We start from the raw sequence: 19,974 nt of genomic DNA, 5'->3' as shown, positions 1-19,974 counted from the left end.
TCTTGCTATCACAAAAATCTACAACAAGGCTCTGGATGGGGATCAGGAAAGGAAGCACCAAATGCTCCCCTACCCCTTCCTGTCTTGGTCTGAGAGGTAAGTTTTGATAATGACAGGCATGGACTATAAGACATGTAGCAAAGATATGATACAGACAAGACAATAAGTAACCTATAAAAATTTACCAAACCAGGAAAAGCTTACTCCTTTGACCTGAGCTGAAGAAGTCACTTTGCTCCCCTTTTACAAACAATTATCAAAAGGTCAATAACGTTTCCCAAGATGTATCTCTGTCGTCACTAGGTTGACACTAGGGACTGTAGAGAGGTCACAGCAACCTAGAAGGAAGGATGTGTAGTAATACTTATCATCCCTTACCTCTTGGTAAGTTGGTGATATTTACCAAGACCAAACACAAAATATATAGGGACTTCCCTGGCAGTCCAGTGGTTAAAACTTCACCTTCCAATGCAGGGGGTACAGGTTCGATCCCTGGTCGGGGAGCTAAGATCCCACATGCCTTGTGGCCCAAAAACCAAAAAACATAAAACAGAAGCAATACTGTAACAAATTCAATAAACTTTAAAAGTGGTCCACACCAAAAAGAATCTTTAAAAGACGGCAAATACATAATTAATGTTCCTTTAAAACTTAGAGCCAAGTTTTACTTCTCCTCAAGATGCCGAAAGACTCAGGAGAACGTTATTCTAACCAAACAACAACAAAGAGTTGGATAATATACAAATTATAATATTTATTGAGCCCAGCAGACAGCAGAGGTAGCAAGCAAGTAAACAGCTCTGAAGGGGGACAAGTGCCTCAAAGCTGACATGAAAACACCACCTGTTTCACCTTTTGCACAGCATGGAAGAAAGAGGAGGCTTCCATACCAGTGGGTAAGAAGAAATCACCTAAATGTTTAATGAATTCTTAAAGGAAAAATACAGACTGGTATATCAATTTGGAAGAGCTGAGAGTCTCAGACACAAGGGGAGTTTGTTCCCTGAGCCTCTACCAAGTAGCTCTCTAGAAGCATTAGGGGCAGGCAGGAGACAGAGAGAGCCTTTCAGGGCAGCACTGGCTCCTAGGAGGTGACCAGGGGCAACCGGGAGACAGGCACAAAGCCCCCTGTCCACTTCCCCATCCCTCCTCTCATACAAAGAAAAAGTCTTAAGCCACTGGGCAGCAAACTCTCTTATGCCAGCGCCAAGAAAAACAATCTCTTGCTTCTAGGGTAGAAGGAGGAACAAAGTCAGCTCACTCTGGGGGTGAAGTAGGAAATCCTCTTGACCCCAGGATACAGGCAATGATCCACTGCCACTGCCACAGGGGGAGAGAGAGGGTTAAAATGGAACACCCCCCCAAAAAAAAAACCCAAACCCAGATCAATTCCCAGCTAAATTGGCTCCACTCCCCATACAAATGGCCTGATACAAGAAGATGCGTGCACATTTCTGGGCATCAATAATCTATAACCCAGTCTCTTTTGTTCTTTTACACATAGTATTTAGTATTCAATCAGCTATTACTAGATACACAAAAAAGCAAGGGAAAAACAACCCGCTATCAAGAAATAAAGCAATCAATAGAACCAGATACAAAGACTACCAGACATTGGTTCTGTCAGAGAGGAACTTTGTTTTAATAACTATGATTAAAATGTTAAGGCATCTAATGGAACAGGTGGGCAAACATGCATGAATAGATAGGAATTTCAGCAGAGAGATCTGCCTGGAAGACAGCTCTTCCAAAGGGGCATTAAAATTACAAAGTAAACCTAGAGCTTCCAAGAAGCGTGATGGGATCCCATTTTTCATATGATGCTCATATTACAATGTATGAAAGATGCCTTCCTTGATCATTGCAGCAAATATCAGTGCTAGACAAAAGGCTTCCTTATAAAGGACAGGATACAGCCAGATTTTCACCAAAACATCTTTCACGTCTGTAGGAAGCCACCTTTGCAACAGAATGAAAGCTTATGGCTTTTTTGATCACTTTAAAATGAAGGAGAGCACCCATGCAGGTGTCACAAAAATAAACCGTCTACATGCCTGTAACATTCTGTGTCTTGATCCAGATACGGAAAACATGAGTATATTCGTTTGGTAAAAATTCATCCATCGAGCTATACACTTAAAACTTACATTCATTTCATTATGGATATTTTACTTCAATGAGAATGTCTTTTTTTTTTTGACTGCGCGGCTTGTGAGAACTTAGTTCCCAGAAGAGAGATCGAACCCGGGCCCTAGGCAGTGAAAATGCGGAGTCCTAACCACTGGACCACCAGGGAATTCCAGCGAATGTCTTTTTAAAATAGCTCATTTTCAGTATAGCACAGGGAACTCTACTCAATGTTCTGTAATCATCTATATGGGAACAGAATCTGAAAGAGAATAGATACATGTATATGTATAACTGAATCACTTTGCTGTACACCTGAAACTAACACAACACTGTAAGTCAACTATACTCCAATATAAGATAAAAAATTTTAAAAACTTTTTAAAACAGCTCATTAAAATATTCCTGGTAAAATTTTAATTTTTATCTTGTCTAATGGTAGTTTTTTAAAAAGCAACTTAAATACATATGGGCTATATAACTCAATAGTATAACCCATCTAGCTGACTAGTTATTATCAGGGAGATTATCTGGATTACATGAGTGGCTTTATAAAGACTTCTTTTAAGAATAAGGAAGTCAAGTGCATAGAAAAGATCTAGTAGCAAACGTAATGGAAACACAAGCAGCAAAAATGTCTTGGGAAGTGAGGATCTGGATATGGATCCCTGGGGCCTTCACTTTTCTCTAAAACTTTACTTAGGGAAGCTCACATGCATAGAGGCCACTTGTGATTCACAGGATAAAATATGTATCCATTCTATAGCCTGGGCACATCTGAACCTGAGGACATACTTCAACTCCTTAGATGAATAATTGATATCCTATATCATCCTTCTTAACATGTAAAGAATAGTATTAAAAGTATGGCTCTAAGTATATTGAGTATATTCTGCAATTAAAAAAAAAAATCACAGGCTTGTTAGCTCTTTGCAGGAAACCACCCTCAGCAGGAAGCCCCTTTTCTTGTCACTTTAGCAAAGCTATATGGTAACTAACTTTTAAACATGGCACCCCCATGCTCTACTCATCTCCTGCCCAAGCACAACTTTCAAATCTTTAAATCACACATTACTTTGCCTAACTTGTCGGTTCTTTCTGCAGGTCAAAGTGGAAATGAAGAATAAGTAATGAACAGATGGCCAGATCTCTTCCCTAGCTTCCCCTTCAGTAATCTTGCGAACAAACTGTGTCACCAAACTGTGTGAACAAGATAACATCTAGGGAAAATCACAAGAAGTCAACGAGCCTGCACACTAGCCTGCACGCAGTGGGGTATGGCGATGACTCTGACCCCCTATCTCAATGATTCACTGAGATGACTTCCCTGTTTCCCTTTAAAAGCTTTCATGGCCAAGCAGAACCTTGGGAGGCAGTTCTGGGGGGACACTGAGTCCACCACCTCCCCAGATTTCTGACACTTTTCCTTTCTGTATTAATTTTGTAAGCGGTGAACAACAGGACCTGATTCATTTGACAACCGGCGTTTAGACTACATGTTTGCAAACTTCCACTTTGCATGTGCAATTTTCTGAAGACCAAAATTCACAGAGAAAATGGTATCCAAAATTATAGCCAACGATAAGTTGGCTGGAGTTAATTGAAGCACAGAAATTTAAACAAAGAAAAGTCCTCAAACCTTAGCTTTAGCTGCTTCTTCTATAAAAAAATTTGCAATTAACATGGATAAAACTTTTAAGTGAAGCAATTTGTGCTTCACCAACCTCTGTCATCTCCTGGGGGAAAACTAGTAAGTAGTAAAATGATGGTGAGGAACGGCACAAAGGGTCGTATCCAAAGTCCCAATTATTTTTACTATGGCCTCACCATTACTTAAAGAGCCAAAACCTGTGGTTTTCTTTAGGCACACACTTCTTCAGAACTTCCACTGCACTAAAGCAGTACCTAAATCTGTGAGTTCACTTTGCAAAAAAGAGAAGAAAAGTGGCCTTCCTTTAAAAAGGGAAAAATAGGGCTTCCCTGGTGGCGCAGTGGTTGAGAGTTCGCCTGCCAACGCGGGGGACACGGGTTCGTGCCCCGGTCCGGGAAGATCCCACGTGCCATGGAGCGGCTGAGCCCATGAGCCATGGCCGCTGAGCCTGCACGTCCGGAGCCTGTGCTCCGCAACGGGAGAGGCCACAACAGTGAGAGGCCCGTGTACCGCAAAAAAAAAAAAAAAAAAAAAAAAAAACCAAGAGGAGGGAGTTTGGAAAGTTCCAGACTGATGGACATAGCATGTGGAGGTGCTGGGAGGGTGGTGCACCCAGAGCAGGCATGGAAGCTCTGTGCCCCTTCCCACATTCCTTGCCCTATGCATCATTCCACTGGGCTGTTCTTAAGTTACATCCTTTCATGATAAACAGATGATCTAGTAAGTAAATTGTTTTCCTGAGTTCTGTGAGCCACTTTAGCAACTGAAATGAACCCAAGGAGGGGACTGTAGGAATCTCTACTAGTGACTGGCATTTGAAGTGAGGGGCAGTCTTGTGGGACAGAGCCCTTAACCTGTGGGATCTGATGCCATCTCCAGATAGACAGTGTCAGAAATGAGTTAAATTGTAGCACACCCAGCTGGTGTCACAGAATTGTCTGGTATGGGAAAAACTACCACACGTTTGGTGACCAGAAATGTCAGAAGTGAGGTACTATTCATAGAGTAAAATGTAAAGGAAAACAATAGTGTGTTTTTTCTTTATTCTGTTTCCCCCAAAGCAACACAGACACCTCTACACAGAAAATGAGGCAGTCTCAGTACACCGCTGAGGCCTTGTGACAAGAGATGGAAGTCACTAGAAGATAACTATTATCTTGTCACCTCCTGGCCTTTCATCAAGTGCAAGGTGGCCAAGGGACCTGGGCTGACTAAGCCACCTCCCTCCCCTACAGAAGCCACATCAACCAGAAAACTGTAGAGAAATCCAGGTCCCTAGATACTGATTCGAGTGACTTTTGGTCACTTGCTGACCATCAGGAAGCATCAGTTCCAAAGACGTACAGCCTCCTCTCCATGCTCAGACTTCCATGTGCACAGTTCAAAGAGAAGGCAGGGGCCTAGGAAGGAGGCAAGCAAGACAGGAAAGGAGGAGGGAGCTAGACACTGTCCTCCAACAACTCAACCTCATCCTATATTTTAGTTCAAACTCATCCCTGAGTCTTAGACTCATCCACACATGGGGAAGTGGTTCCAGGATCACCTAGCACCAGCCAGAATGGCCATCGTCAAGAACTCTACAAATAGGGGCTTCCCTGGTGACGCAGTGGTTGGGAGTCTGCCTGCCGATGCAGGGGACACGGGTTCGTGCCCCGATCTGGGAGGATCCCACATGCCGTGGAGCGGCTGGGCCCGTGAGCCATGGCTGCTGAGCCTGTGCGTCCGGAGCCTGTGCTCCGCAGTGGGAGAGGCCGCAACAGTGAGAGGCCTGTGTACCGCAAAAAAAAAAAAAAAAAAAAAAAAAAAAAAAAGTCTACAAATAGTAAGTGCTGGAAAGGGTGTGGAGAAAAAGGAACTCTCATACACTGTTGGTAGAAATGTAAGTTGGTGTAGCCACTATGGAGAACAGCATGGAGGTTCCCTAAGAAACTGAAAACAGAGCTACCATATGATCCAGCAATCCCACTCCTGGGCATATATCTGGAGAAAGCCATAATTCGAAAAGATACATGCACCCCAACATTCACTGCAGACCATTCACAATAGCCAGGACATGGAAGCAACCTAAATGTTCATCGACAGATGAATGGATGAAGAAGATGTGGTATATGTATACAACGGACTACTACTCAGCCATAAAAAGGAATGAAATAATGCCATTTGCAGCAATGTGGATGGACCTAGAGATTATCATACTGAGTGAAGCAAGCAAGACAGAGAAAGACAAATATCGTATGATGTCACTTATATGTGGAATCTAAAAAAAAAATGATGCAGATGAACTTGTATACAGAATAGAGACAGACCCACAGACATAGAGGACAAACTTACAACTGGATCAGGGGACAGATTAAGAATTTGGAATTGACATAAACACACTATTATGTATAAAACAGATAGCCGACAAGGACGTACTGTATAGCACATAGAACTATACTCAATGTTTTGTAATAGCCTATAAGAGAAAAGAATCTGAAAAAAATATATATATATATATTATATATATATGATTGAATCACTTTGCTGGACACCTGAAACTATCACAACATTGTAAATCAACTATATTTCAATAAAATACATATATACATATGTCTATATTCAAAGTAACAGGCATATTAATCAGGATGTTTTGATTTTTATTAACAAAGAAAAGTAGAGATGTCTCTTAGAAACATCACTCCCTTCACGTCTAGAAGAACTGGACAGTGTTATGATTCTTAAGCTGAACAACCAAGAGAATAGCTTTAAAGGAGTATTTCTACGGACATGGGGATTTTCTCTTAAAGGAATTGGAGCAACAGCACAAGCAGAATAGGCCATAGCATGGGAAGGAACACGTAGAGCTGGAAGTAAATCCCAACTCCCTTGAAATCCAGTCTACTGCTATTTCTGTTAGGACCCTAGTTAGAGGAAGAAAAACGTCTCAGGTCTCAGGCTAGCTTTGTTCAGAGCTGGAAAGAAACAGAATGCCTGCGGCAGAAAACGTTAGGGAAAAAAACGTGTGGGCTTAGCAGCTTAATCCCATCAACTCAGTCAAAAATCTTTGTTGTTGCATGATTACATGGAAAAGAAAAAATGTTTCATGCCTGGGCTAAAACAAAAGAACAAATGAGAACTCTCCCTACAACAGCAGAACTCAAGTTTCCAAAGGAAGAGAAAAAGATCTTCACTGAGGCTCAGACCCTATCCTGACACTAACTAGCTGTTCATGGTGCCCATAATAAAATATTATGCAATAATATGTATATAATAGAGTTTAGTGTAAGGCTGGTCAATGTGCATCCAAAATACCCCAAGATGTTTAGTTAGGGAAGCACCAAAAAGAAACATGTAATCCACCTGTGAGATGGCCCCAAAACAAGGAAAGTATGGGACTTCATGGAGGAGGATATGTCTGTCTTGTCTCCCTGCTCTGTAATTTTCTAGGAAATAGTAACCAGGAAATACACCATACATTTAGTGTATTTATCTTAGAAGTGAAAATATTTACTGCGTATTAGAAGCAGTGGACTACTTGATGTCTGAATGAATGAGTGAGTGAGTGAGTGATTGGAGGGATGGATGGATGGATGAATGGATCAATGAACATGCATTCACAGCAGGTTCCATTGTCTGATCTGTTTCCAAACCATTGGCCGATGAACCCTTCCATGAGTAGGGTTTGAAACTTCATGCAGTGATTTTCTGAAGCCCCTGCCTGGCCTACAGGCTCCTCAAGAGGGAGAATTGTGGCAGTGGGGTCTGGTCTGAAAGTGTTCCTCTCTCCACCTTCCAGCCACCACATTGAAACTCTTCCATGTATTCTGAGAGAAACACAAGACACGTGCAGGTTACAGATAGAACAAACACAATGCACATGCACTAATACTAGTTTTCCTAGTGTTTTTAGAATAAATTCGAATTACATAAATTTCATTGGCATGGAACTGAAAACACACTGACAGCATAAAATCAGATACACCTACCAAAAATATTCATGTTAAATATTTAATAAAACCAAATGCTGACTTAAAAGGAAAGAGTTTGGATAAACCCTTGAAATCTGCTGTGCTGGATTATAGCATTTAAATGGTCTTCAAAACGATTTCATTCTTTCTCTTAAAAAAATGGTATAGAGGTGGGAAGTTCAAGTTCTTCCTCGGTATCAACTGCCAGCATAATGCACTTGTCAATAAAGAGCGTTTCTTAAACTCTGACACGTGCATGGCATGAGAGTAACACTGCACAAACAAAACCGAACTGTTTCACACCTACGATCATAATTATATATATTTTTTAAAGACAGGACATCTTCATATATATTCACTGAAAATAAGCAAACAATTTCTAAAAAGAAAATTAAGGAAGGAAAGATGGTATTCATTAAGTAGCATCTTTCTTCTGGCCCTTCTGAATAAAACTCTGAGGATATATGCAAGTTTTTACAACACTACATGGGTACAAACTAGATGATGAAAAAGGATAAAAATAACTCTCCTAAGAAATTCTTATCTAGTCAAGTACTATGGATGATGTGCATCAGACTGACAAGCAGCAAATGTGTATGTCGCAGAAAACACGTATCACAACTGGAAAACGGTTCTGAGAAGTTACACTGAGTACCTCTCTGTCGCAGGGCTCCATAACAGCCTTGAGCCTTCTGGGCTGCAAATCACCTGAGAGAAGCAATTTATTTCCTACCATCTCGAAGGCTGTCATAAATTAAGGCTACCTCCAGCTGCATAAGAGAAAAATGTGCCCAGGCAATTGTTCAAGGGCTTGTCACCATCATTAACCAAAAGAACTGACCAGATTCTGAATTGTCCCAGTCCCTTTCTAGGCTTTGCAATAAGATATGAAAACAAAACTGGTCGATTACTCTACTGATCGATGCACATTCACCAAAGAATTGAACCAAAAGACATCATGTATTAAAAAAAATTCTACTTCAATCCCCTGACACAGGGTAAGGAAATACTCAATGCACCTGGGGTTGCTGGGTGTCCACCTCTTTTGGAAGCTCTCCAGCGATGGAGGCTCCAGGACCTTCTTTATCTCAGCAGTCAGGAAGTGATTTATCATTTCCAATGAAAAATTCTTTGGTATGTACATCCTTGTTCTGTCCTACGTGGGCCTGAGCAGAAGTGGCTCAGAAATCTTCTTCAGCTAGGAGTCCACAGTTGCATAGGACAAAACTTCGCTTCCGCTCACTTCACAGGAAGGGGCTGCTGCGTTGCAACAGTGGTGTCTTCTGGAGCTCGGAGGAGGCACTACAGCAAGATCTTGACGTCGGAGGGAAATGGTACCCAGCGTGGAGTGCAGGAAAACGTCAAGGCTCTCTCTGGGTTGCTTACACACCTGCTTTATTCTTCCCTCTACGTGGACCAGCTTTCTCTGCCTCTCCCTCCACACGAAAGCCAGGCTAGCTCCCTCATAGCTTCTCCTCTACTTAAAAGACCACACCAACTAGACCACAATCTCCTGGTTTTAGTCTCAAATTCCAGGAGGGAGATATTGATCAAGTGACTGTGGGTCAAGGATCCACCCCAATCTAATCTATGGTGTCCAGGAGGAAGGTGATGCTAAGGGCACACCCTGAAGACAAGGTGCAGGGCACTTAAGGGGGTTACGGTGAGCTGGGAAGGTGTCCACTCCCACAGGCGTCCAACATAAAGACATGTTGTTTGCCTGATTCACCCCTCTCTCTCCCAATATTTAAACCTTGCCTACAGAACACGTTTTTAAATCCCACTGATCCATTTTCTCTTCTTCCCTGTTCATTTCTTCCAAATTGCTTTTAAAGTGAGGTTATCAGAACGAGGCAAAACACTCTGACATGAGACTGACGAATGTAAGCTCTAGGAGTGAGATTGCTTGTCAGTGTTTTTAGGTGACCAAGCAGCGGGCGTCCCATTTCTTGACTGAGAAAGGCAATCAGAAGTGTTCTATGCAGGATAATTCTGGAAGACCCCACAGAAATGGAGGTGCTTAGGAACTGTTTCTGTGTGTGTGTAAATAGCCTTTCGTTAGTACATTTAACAAATGTTTATCAACTTAGGTGCCAGAGACACTCTGTGATCTGGGGATAGAATCATCACATTTCTACATTCCAAGAACCACACTGAGGGGCTGGCGACATGGTAAAGAGCCCTGCCCTCGCAGAGCTTTCCATCTGTAGGTTTCAGCCACACGATTAAAACTAGCCATGACAATATGTATGGGAAGTGACAGCACCATGGGAGCCCAAGCAAGGACACCTCACCGGATCCAACATGGTCAGGGAGGCTCCCTGGGAGGAGTGACGCTCAGACTGGGCCTTGGATGAGTAAGGTGGCATTTGTGCATTAATGGCCCTCCTGATGATACACATCAAATGACCAGAGCATAATGTCAGTTTCCACTCACAGTCCAACTTTATCTTGTACATTTCTGTGACCCTATGTTCCAGTCAAGCTGGATGACCTTCAAGTAACAGCTCATGCACATTGCTGTGCGTATACTGTCCCTTTGCCTGAAATGCAAACCTCCCCTCCACCCACTTCCTGTGGTTTGTTACTCCTCCAGCTTCTGACCTGAAACTCACCACTCCAGAGCCAACCTTGATCACACCCTATTATTTCATTTTCCTCTCCCTCCAGTCTGTAAGATTTGAAGACAAGAACCCGTTTCCCAATACAAATAATTTGTACACTGTCTTGTAGTAATTCATGCACAGTATCAAATGGTATTTTAGACTTTTCTCATTTTTGCATAGAATTAGAAACTATGTCAGACTGAAGTTTATTATTAATTTCTTCTGTGTTTTCCTGCAGATTCAACCGTATTAAAAAGTAGGCTAAGAAATTTTTAAGAATCTTCTTGTCTTTCTATTCTGGCTTTTCTTTTTTAGAATGTCTTCTAAATACTGAAATTTATTAATAACAGATTACTCCACATTTCCTACTTAATAAAGAAAAAAAAAGAAGTCTTGTCTCCCATCACTTATCTCTATATTCTGGCACCTGGTACATGCTCAAAAAGTTTGCGAAGTGAATAAATGAAAATAAAGGCGCATTTATGGATGCCAGGCAAAGGGCTAGATGCTAGATATTCATTATTTCATTTCATCCTCATGACCATCCTGAAAAGCAGTTATAATCGCCCCCATTTTGTAGATGAGAAAACAGAGGCTCACAGAAGTGAGTAACCTGCCAGCAGAGACACTGCTGGGATGTGAAGAGAGCTCCCTGTGTGGATTCTATTCCCTCTGCTTCTCCCGACAACACAGAAAAAACTGCAGTGGTCCCCTCCTTCATGAGGGACTACAATTCAGTCAGCATCCTTATCAACCCTCAGTGAAACACTTAACAGAGTTCAATGGCTCATACACATGTGGATTCATTTTTTAATGCAACTCACCTGATTTTTTCCAGCTGCTTAAGGAAAGGAGAAACACTCAACACTGCAGTGTTTTATTTCAGACTAGGCACTTTGTAGAGACTCACGATAGACTTGTGAAGAACAGTGAGAAATCTCCTTGCCCAAGCCTCTTCCAAAGCCAGGAAGACTAGGCTTTTCCTGAAAGTGAGAATCTGGACCATTTGCAAAGGGTTTATAACTCCCGGTTAATGATCTAAGTGTACTGGGGAGAAATGTGTTCTCTTCAAAAAGAAGAGTTCTGGGCTTCCCTGGTGGCACAGTGGTTGAGAGTCTGCCTGCTAATGCAGGGGACACGGGTTTGAGCCCTGGTCTGGGAGGATCCCACATGCCGCGGAGCAACTAGGCCCGTGAGCCACAACTGCTGAGCCTGCGTGTCTGGAGCCTGTGCTCCGCAACAAGAGAGGCCACGATAGTGAGAGGCCCGCGCACCGCGATGAAGAGTGGCCCCCGCTCGCCGCAACTAGAGAAAGCCCTCGCACAGAAATGAAGACGCAACACAGCAAAAATAAATTAATTAATTAATAAACTCTAAAAAAAAAGAAGAGTTCTGCCTTTTAATCTTCTCAAATCTCAGAAAGCTATTTACTAAATTGTTAGCACGGATTCATATTCAGGAATAAAATTGATTCTCTGAGACATTAGAAAATGGTATGCTCTATGCCCTCCCCACCCTAGCCCCGCCCCCTCCAACTTTTTTCCTTTTAAAATCTGTTCAATCTATAATGCCATTTGCAGCAACATGGATGGACCTAGAGATTATCATACTAAGTGGAGTAAGTCAGACAGAAAGGGACAAATATCATGTGATATCACTTACACGTGGAACCTAAAATATGACACAAATGAACTTATCTACGAAACAGAAACAGACTCACAGAAATAGAGAACAGACTTGTGGTTGCCAAGGGGGAGAGGGGGTGGGAGAGGGATGGAGTGGGAGTTTGGGGTTAGAAGATGCAAACTATTATATACAGGATGGATAAACAACAAGGTTCTACTATATTCAATATCCTATAATAAACTGTAACAGAAACTATATTCAATATTCTATAATAAACTATATTCAGTATCAGGGAACTATACTCAATATCCTGTAATAAACCATAATTCAAAAGATTATGAAAAAGAATTCCATTCTAGAATAAACTTTTACAGCCAAATTATACAGCTCTTCCAAGTGGGTCATTTTTGAATTGCTGACCTGACCTTTACTATCTTGGGAGGATCAAACAGAAGTTGCTCACCATGAATTCAATTATACTACGAGCCACTGTTCCGGTTATCACTGGAAACCACGTAAGCAACCTCTACTCACAGTCTGGTCTCAAAGGGCACACAGAAGTAGAAAGATTGTCCTTCTCCAAAAACCTCCCCCCCTCACCTCACACAAACCCTTCCTAACATCTGAAACCTGGAGGATCCTGAAACATGCGATTTCCTTGTCACTAGGTGAGCTGTTCAACGTCCTCCCGTTTTCTCAGCTTGAACTACGAAACCTCCCCTGACATAAACTGGGTTTTGCTCAGTAATCCGCAGGCTCTTAACCTTGATTCAAGTTGCCAATGGCAGGCTGGGTGGGATAGGCTGGAGATGGGTTGGCCATTTGGAATTAGCTTACCGTCTACTCTAAAAGTGACTTAAAAACTAAACCCATCAGCATTTAAAAAAAATCATTTGTATTTGCACATACCAGCACCATGAAGTATAATAAGCCCCCTCAGAAGTGTATAGTATAGTCAAGTGTATAGCTCCAAAAGCTATTCCTAGGAAGTTTCTTTACTAGAAAAGTTTGTGAGCTCACTGTTTGAAAACATCCTTTAGGGAAACCTTTTGCTAAGTAACGCATCCCTGCTAACTGTGAACAATGTGCCTGTGGATTTCTGTTTCTCGACAAGGGCACACCTCAGCCATGGGCATCATAAATGCTCTCAAAAACTTTGCTAAATGAATAAATGAAATAAAGGAGCATATATAGATGTTCTTTCATCCTGCATAAGAACCTGTGTCTGGGACCTCCAAGACCCACTACTTCAAGCATCCCTGTGCCCAAATGCTGCCAGTCCCCCACCGCATCCGGCACCTGGGCCTCACTGTCCACTATCGGGGTGGCTCAGTCCTGCTCTCAGCCCCTCCTCTTCCTCTCCACAGCCATCTCCTCCCCAACTGAGATCTATCCCAGAGGAATAAGAAAGGAAGGGGGAGGCAGAAGAGGTTCCAGCCAGTCATTTCTCTTCTGCTGGGGCACAGGTGGGAGGGGAAAGGAAATCACTAGAAAAGCTTTCCAAACTGTTCTGAGTTCTGAAGCACTTTCTCATCAATTTATGGTGAGTGGGTGTGGAATCACGTTAGCTGCAGAAGCAACCGGGCTCTTTCAGAAAGCTGTTTATTCTAGCCTGGCCCCTCCTGGAAACCCAAGAAGTGGTTCAGGAAGAAGGAAGAGAAGAGAAGGCCCGGAATTCAGAAGGCAGGCCTGCTCGGTTAGCACCACTGCTCCATGGAAGACAGTTCACTTGCAGCAGAAATTTGGGGTGAGGCTAAATGAGGGCTTCTCATCACTCCAACGGGACATCTGGCATTGCTTGGAAACCCTTTTGGTTGTCACAACTTGGGGGGGTGTGAACTAGAGGCCAGGGACGCTGCTAAACACCCTCCCGTGCTCAGGATCCCCTCCCCCCATAATAAAGGATTATTCAGTACAAAGTGTCAGTAGTGCTGAAGGTGAGAAACCCTGGGCTAACTCAAAGCTTGCCATCGAGAATTCTGGTCTATTGTGGTTGCCAAGGAGGAAGGGGAGGTGGGGAGGGTTGGATTGGATTGGGAGTTTGGAATGAGCAGATGCAAACTATTACACATAAGATGGATAAACAACAAGGTCCTACTGTATAGCACAGGGAACTCTATTCAATATCCTGTAATAAAGCATAATGGAAAAGAATATGAAAAAGGATATATGTATAACTGAATCACTTTACTATACACCAGAAACTAACACAACATTGTAAATCAACTATACTTCAATTTAAAAAAAAAAACACAAAAACATCATGAGGGTTTGCTGTAGGCATGCAAGATTATTTAATATTAGAAAATCAGTCAACGTAATTCATTATATTTAAATAAACTAAAGACAATTCAAAAAAAAAGGATTCTGGTGTAGTCTATGGTTCAGAAAGCCAAGGATGACACTTACCATGGAAGAGTAAGGAAAGGGCAAAGCAATTCCAACCTAACATAAGTCTGCATAAAGAATTACGTAATAGGGAATTCCCTGGTGGTCCAGTGGTTAGGACTCCATGCTTTCACTGCCGAGGGCCCGGGTTCAATCCCTGGTCGGGAAACTAATATCCTGCAAGACGTGCAGAGTGGCCAAAAAAGGGAATTAAATAATACAGATCACTATGAAGGTACATTCAAAGGTTCTCTCTTCCAGAGGTCGATGTTTCAGGCCACATCCATTCACTCATTCAACAACTATTAACTGAGCAACTAGCCAGGACATGGAAGCAATCTAAATGTCCATCAATAGAGGAATGGATAAAGAATATGTGGTATTTATATACAATGGAATATTACTCAGCCATAAAAAGGAACGAAGCTTCACTATTTGCAGAGACGTGGATAGACCTAGAGACTCTCATACAGAGCGCAGTAAGTCAGAAAGGGAAAAACAAATATCATATATTAATGCATATATGTGGAATTTAGAAAAATGGTACAGATGTACCTATTTGCAAAGCAGAAATAGAGACAGACGTAGAAGAGAAACGTATGGACACCAAGGGGGTAGGGGCAGGCAGGATGGATTGGGAGATTGGGATTATGTATGTACACTACTATGTATGAAGTAGATGGCTGATGAGGGCCAACTTATAGCACAGGGGGGAAAAAAAGAAGGTACAATCTGTTTGCAGGACATATATTAAAGTTAACTTTAAAAATGAATTCCAATATACATCAGGTGCAGACAAATACTGTTTGATTCCACTTATACAAGATACCTAGAACGGTCAAATTCATAGACTCGGAAGGTACACTGGTAGATGCCAGGGGCCGGGGGTGGAGGTGGGGAGGAGAAATAGGGAGTTAGTGTTTAATGGGAACAGAGTTTCAGTTTAGGAAGGTGAAAAGTTTGGGAGATGAATGATGGTGAGAGTTGCACAACAATGTGAAGGTACTTAGTGCCACTGAACCGTACAGTTAAATATGGTTAAAGTAATATGTTTTACGTTATGTGATTTTTACCACAATAAAAAAAATTTTAATATATTTTTTTAAAAATCCAGTATTAACTGAGCAACTACTGTGGACCACGTGCCTTCTGGGCTCTGGGTACACTCGCAGGTGGGAAGCCAAGGAATCTGCAGGAAAACTGCCCAGGGGTTTGGTTCAAAAACAGGCAATGTGGAATCGGAGGACTGTGGCTACTGAGAAGAGGAATTCAACCCTCCCACCTGCTTGTTTGTACCAACAGCTTAATTCTCAGTTGAATGTTACATATAAACTGACCCTCTCAGACCCAGGGGTCTTTAGGGTTTTTTCAAACAAGTCCTCACAAGAAGTCACTTGTCGAGAGTAAAATCTGTTCAACTCACTGATTGGGCTGAGAATCCCAAACAAAGATCATTTCTGCACTGTTTGCAATTACCTCATTTATCTTCACCACCCCAAACAAAGTCTAAAAATTAAGAGGATAACAGTGAGTACTTGGTCATTCAAAGAATTTCTGCTGCTACAAAGGCAGCTAACTTACACTCTCAACTAGTCCAGACACTCTCACTGTCAACTCCCTCAGTGGGGACACAGAGAAGCCACTTTGAAAGATGACTCAAAGGTGACACAACAATGTCAAGGATGAGGCTTGGAACAGCCCATAACTTACTCTGGAGACCCTTAGAAGAATATTTATTTCACAATCATCTCTCCCAGTTCGCTGAGTGTGATTATTAACCGACAAACAAAACAACTCACTGATACCAACAGATAGATAAGCCTCTTTATTATTTTTTTCTACTTGGGTGGAAATAGCAAACAGCCAAAGTACTACCCTAAAACATCTTTGGCTACATTAATAAAACATAAGCTTCTCTAAATTTAAACTTAAAATCCAATTCATTCATCAAAATGTCAGGTGTTACCCAAAGCATCTTAGTAGAAAGGAAATCTCTTGGAATAAAGAAGAATCTTCACAGGAATAGAGGGGGGTGTGAGCTGATTTTCTTCTGATTACAATGACCACTGTACCCTTGTCTGCTGCTCTATATTCCTTCAATGAAGCCTCAGAGAGAGGGTATTTAAGAATACCACTGGTGGTACAAGGGACTCATTTTCCACATGGCCTTCTCCCTGCCTTAATTATAAAGTGTGTTTGTACCAAACACAGTCAATCACTGCTGACAGCTCCCCGCCAACCTTGCAGAGTCACAAGCCTTGGTGAAAATTTCTATAAAGCTCATGGGGCCAGTTGCAAATATTTAGAATTACAATGATAAACCTTATGATTCCAGGGGCTAAACAGATGACTCTATGAAGGCTGTAATTTGTACAACTGTCTTTATACAATTCTAATTTCTTACTAAGAAAGCTGAGAAGAGAAATAAGAAACAGACCATTTCTAAACGAAATTTAGAAAGTGGAAATAGAAACTGAGTGTCCTACCCCTATCTATAAGAGAAATGGTTTCCAATGGGTTTTCATTCTTTTATCCTATACCTGACGTTTCTCAGCTGAAAAGAAAACATGGTCCTTTGTCTCCCTTTCGGGATCCAAAGCCAATTTATCAGCTACAATTTTAGCAGCAGAAGCAGATTAGAGGAGAGGCAGATAACCTTTTAAAGGTTGATACAGAGTTAAAGGCAATCACCACCGTCCTTTAAAAACAAGTAAGGGCATGAAACAAAACATTAAAATCTTATGTTTCTTCCTGCAAATAACTTAAAAGTAACCAGCTAACTGCTAGCATACCACTGACCCTTGGCTTGGAATCCAGGGTTTTATGAAAAATCTAAAGGGAGACGTATTTTTAGAACTCAATATGACTAATTTACAAAAGCCTGATTTTTTGTTCCTAAGGACCAATGAAATATGTTCCAATTTCAAGCCATGAAGGGTAAAACCATATCTCAAAATCATTAAGCTGTTAGGCTTGATTACAAATGGAATGAAGCAATACTCAATTCTTTGACTGACTGAGGTGATAAACGGCTCTCTTTCTGCTTGTCAAAAGACAGTGGTGAGGCCACCGACTTGTGGCTTACAGTTATAGGTTCTGGAATTTGCTATAGCCAACTTCAAAATGAGAGAAAGAAATGTCCACCACATTAGTCCTGGTCACACAGGTCACGTCTGTATAACTGATCACAGCATTGCCAGAGCCATGCGCTGGGGCCCACTGGCAAAGAAAAGTTTCAGCTGTTCCACCTGGCACCGACCGTTTATCTCGCAGGGACCAAATGCCAATCGCTAGAATGATCCATATAGAACCTCCACACTGAGCACAGCTAAAGACCTGGGGCAAAGGGAGTGAATGAGATCTAAAATGAAGGCCCCGAGAATTGTCCTCCACCATCGGGGCCTAGAGGACCCAAGGAAGAGTTAAAATCCAGGCGTGCTAAGTCTATCGTCTCTAACCAAGCCAGCTGAGCCCCGACCCGGGGCGACTGACACGTTCGTATCCACAGAGAAGCCACACAGTGCAGGATACACTGAGTTCCCAATCTGTCTACTTATTGTGACATCTCAAGTGCAAGGGGATAAAGACAGAGAGGTGTCTGTGGGAAGGAGAGGGGATTTAAGAAAATGTATCAGATATTCCCAAAGGTCCCGGAGTACCGTCTCCGGGCCTCTTCCTAAAACGTCCAAACCCGGGTCAGTGTCTGCGGTCAGGGCAGCGGCTGGGCGCGGGGCTGCGCGCGCTCCCCGAGGCTGCCGTGCCAGCCGCAGGGGGAGATGCGCCGGCGGACCGGGGAAATGAGGCGAGGGGGTCTTACTTTTGTAGCTCGCCGCCCAGGGCTGGTAGCCGTAGTAGCCGGTGATGCGCAGGATCCGCTCCTCGATGGACGTGAGCCCCACGGGCCCGCTGGTGAGGTCCTCCACTGAGCGCGACCATTTCAGATCCTCCTTAATCGCCTCGTCCACCACCAAGTACTTGAGCTGCCGGAGCTGCGGGCTGATGTCGGACAGTCTCCTGGGGCTGACGTCCGGTGACCTCCTCATGCCACTGAGGCCGCGGGCAGGTGGGCGGGGAGGGAGAGAAGGGCGGTGAGATCGGAGGGCGAGCAGGGCGCAGCCTGGGCCCGTTAGGGGCAGATGCGGCCGCAGGGCCGGCGCTTCCCCGCTCCCACCGCACCCCAGCTTCCTCCGCAGCCTGGGCGTCGGGTCCCGTCTCCGGAGCCCGGCGCCGGGCGCTTCGGGGCAGAGCAGGTTGGGGCGAGTGGAGAGGGAGAGGATGCCCTAAACTTCCCGAGCAGCTCCACCGCCCGCGCGACGCCCCCTCCCGAGCCCCAGACCGCCCGGCGTCCCGGCTGCCGAGGGCCCCCCGGCCGCCCGCTCGCGCACCCGCACGCGGGGCGCTACTCACATGGCGATGCTTTTGCCCCCGGGTGCGCCGCCGGGAAACTCTCGGATCCCCATAGGCAATAGCAGAGTGGGGCCGGGAGCTCCCAGACTGGAGGCGGAGGGGCCGCGGGCCCGAGCTGCCCGCGGCCGAGGCCCCTGGGAAGGTGGGCGCGAGGCCGGGCGAGGGTCCCCGCGCCGCCCGTGCGCGCCCGCGCCGCGGTCCCCGAGCGCCCCCGCGGTATACGGCGGGAGGCCGGTGCGGCGGCTCAGCCCGGCTCCAGCCGGTCCGCGGCGCTCGCTGCAGCTTGCCGGCCGCAGGTCAGTGGGCGCCGCGCCCCTCGCCTGTCGCCGCCGCCCCGGCACACGGCAGGCGCCGGAGCCGCCGGAGCCGCCGAACCCGCCGAACCCGCCGAACCCGGGAGTGCGCCGGCCGCGGTGTGAGCTCTCGAGGCACCTGGTTGGGCGGGCGGGACGTGCCCGGCCCCCGAGCGCGGGAACCAGGCGGGGGCGCTGTTGCCCCCTTCCCGCCTCCAGCGTGCGGCACGCGGCCCCCGCGCTCCGCCCCGCAACCTGGGGCTGGGGGCGCGCTCCTCCTCCCCTCTCTTAGGACCTATCAGATCATTATGTTCCTGGTTCAGTAGTTCAATTCAGTTTCTCTCTCTCCTTCTCTGTCTCCGCATTCTAAAACAATGAGCAAAACCACCTAGAAAGACAGAAACCTGGTTCCAAACCTGGTTCCAAAACCATGCTCAGAATGCCAAATACATAAACGGCATTTCATAGTCAAAGCTGAGACGCAAGGTGACTTGATTTATTGCGCTGTGGGCGTACTTCGGTCACGCCTGGCCCTCAGAGAGCTTACATTCTTGTTGCTGACCTGGTCACTACATCAGTTCTCTCTTCTTAGATTTCCATTTTATTTGGCCTCTAATTTTTTTTTTCTGTCTGCAAGTCATTCTTTCTAGAACACTTAATCATTTTTCATAATGTTATTTTTCTGTTAACAAAATACATATAGGTTCATTGAAGAGAATTTAGAAAATACAGAAATATGTAAAGAAGAAAATACCCATTTTCCAGCCAAAAATGACTACTTTGAATTAAGTAGTCCACAAAGTAGTCCTTCCACTCCTTTTCTCTCTTTTTCAATGTAAAATACCTTTTTCACAAAATCAGGATCAAACTGTACACACTATTTTGGGTACTTGTTTATATTAAAATTATATTGTGTCTAAGCAAATTAG

At 44.0% G+C, this 19,974-nt stretch overlaps 1 protein-coding gene across 1 annotated transcript in view; it reads right to left on the bottom strand.

The window, feature by feature from the left end:
• Positions 1–18,805, bottom strand: part of SLC35F3 (solute carrier family 35 member F3) — a 289,160-nt gene extending 270,355 nt beyond the window's left edge. The window contains exons 1-2 of the mRNA XM_060089972.1: positions 18,753–18,805; positions 18,163–18,392 (exon numbers count right to left, since the gene is read on the bottom strand). Coding sequence (XP_059945955.1) covers positions 18,163–18,392; positions 18,753–18,805 — 283 coding nt within the window. The remainder of the gene's footprint in view (positions 1–18,162; positions 18,393–18,752) is intronic.
• Between the last annotated feature and the right edge of the window lie 1,169 nt (positions 18,806–19,974).

Source organism: Mesoplodon densirostris, chromosome 1 (genome assembly GCF_025265405.1).
Source record: "Mesoplodon densirostris isolate mMesDen1 chromosome 1, mMesDen1 primary haplotype, whole genome shotgun sequence".
Classification (NCBI taxonomy): Eukaryota; Metazoa; Chordata; class Mammalia; order Artiodactyla; family Ziphiidae; genus Mesoplodon; species Mesoplodon densirostris.
This window is presented reverse-complemented; position numbering and strand designations above follow the sequence as displayed.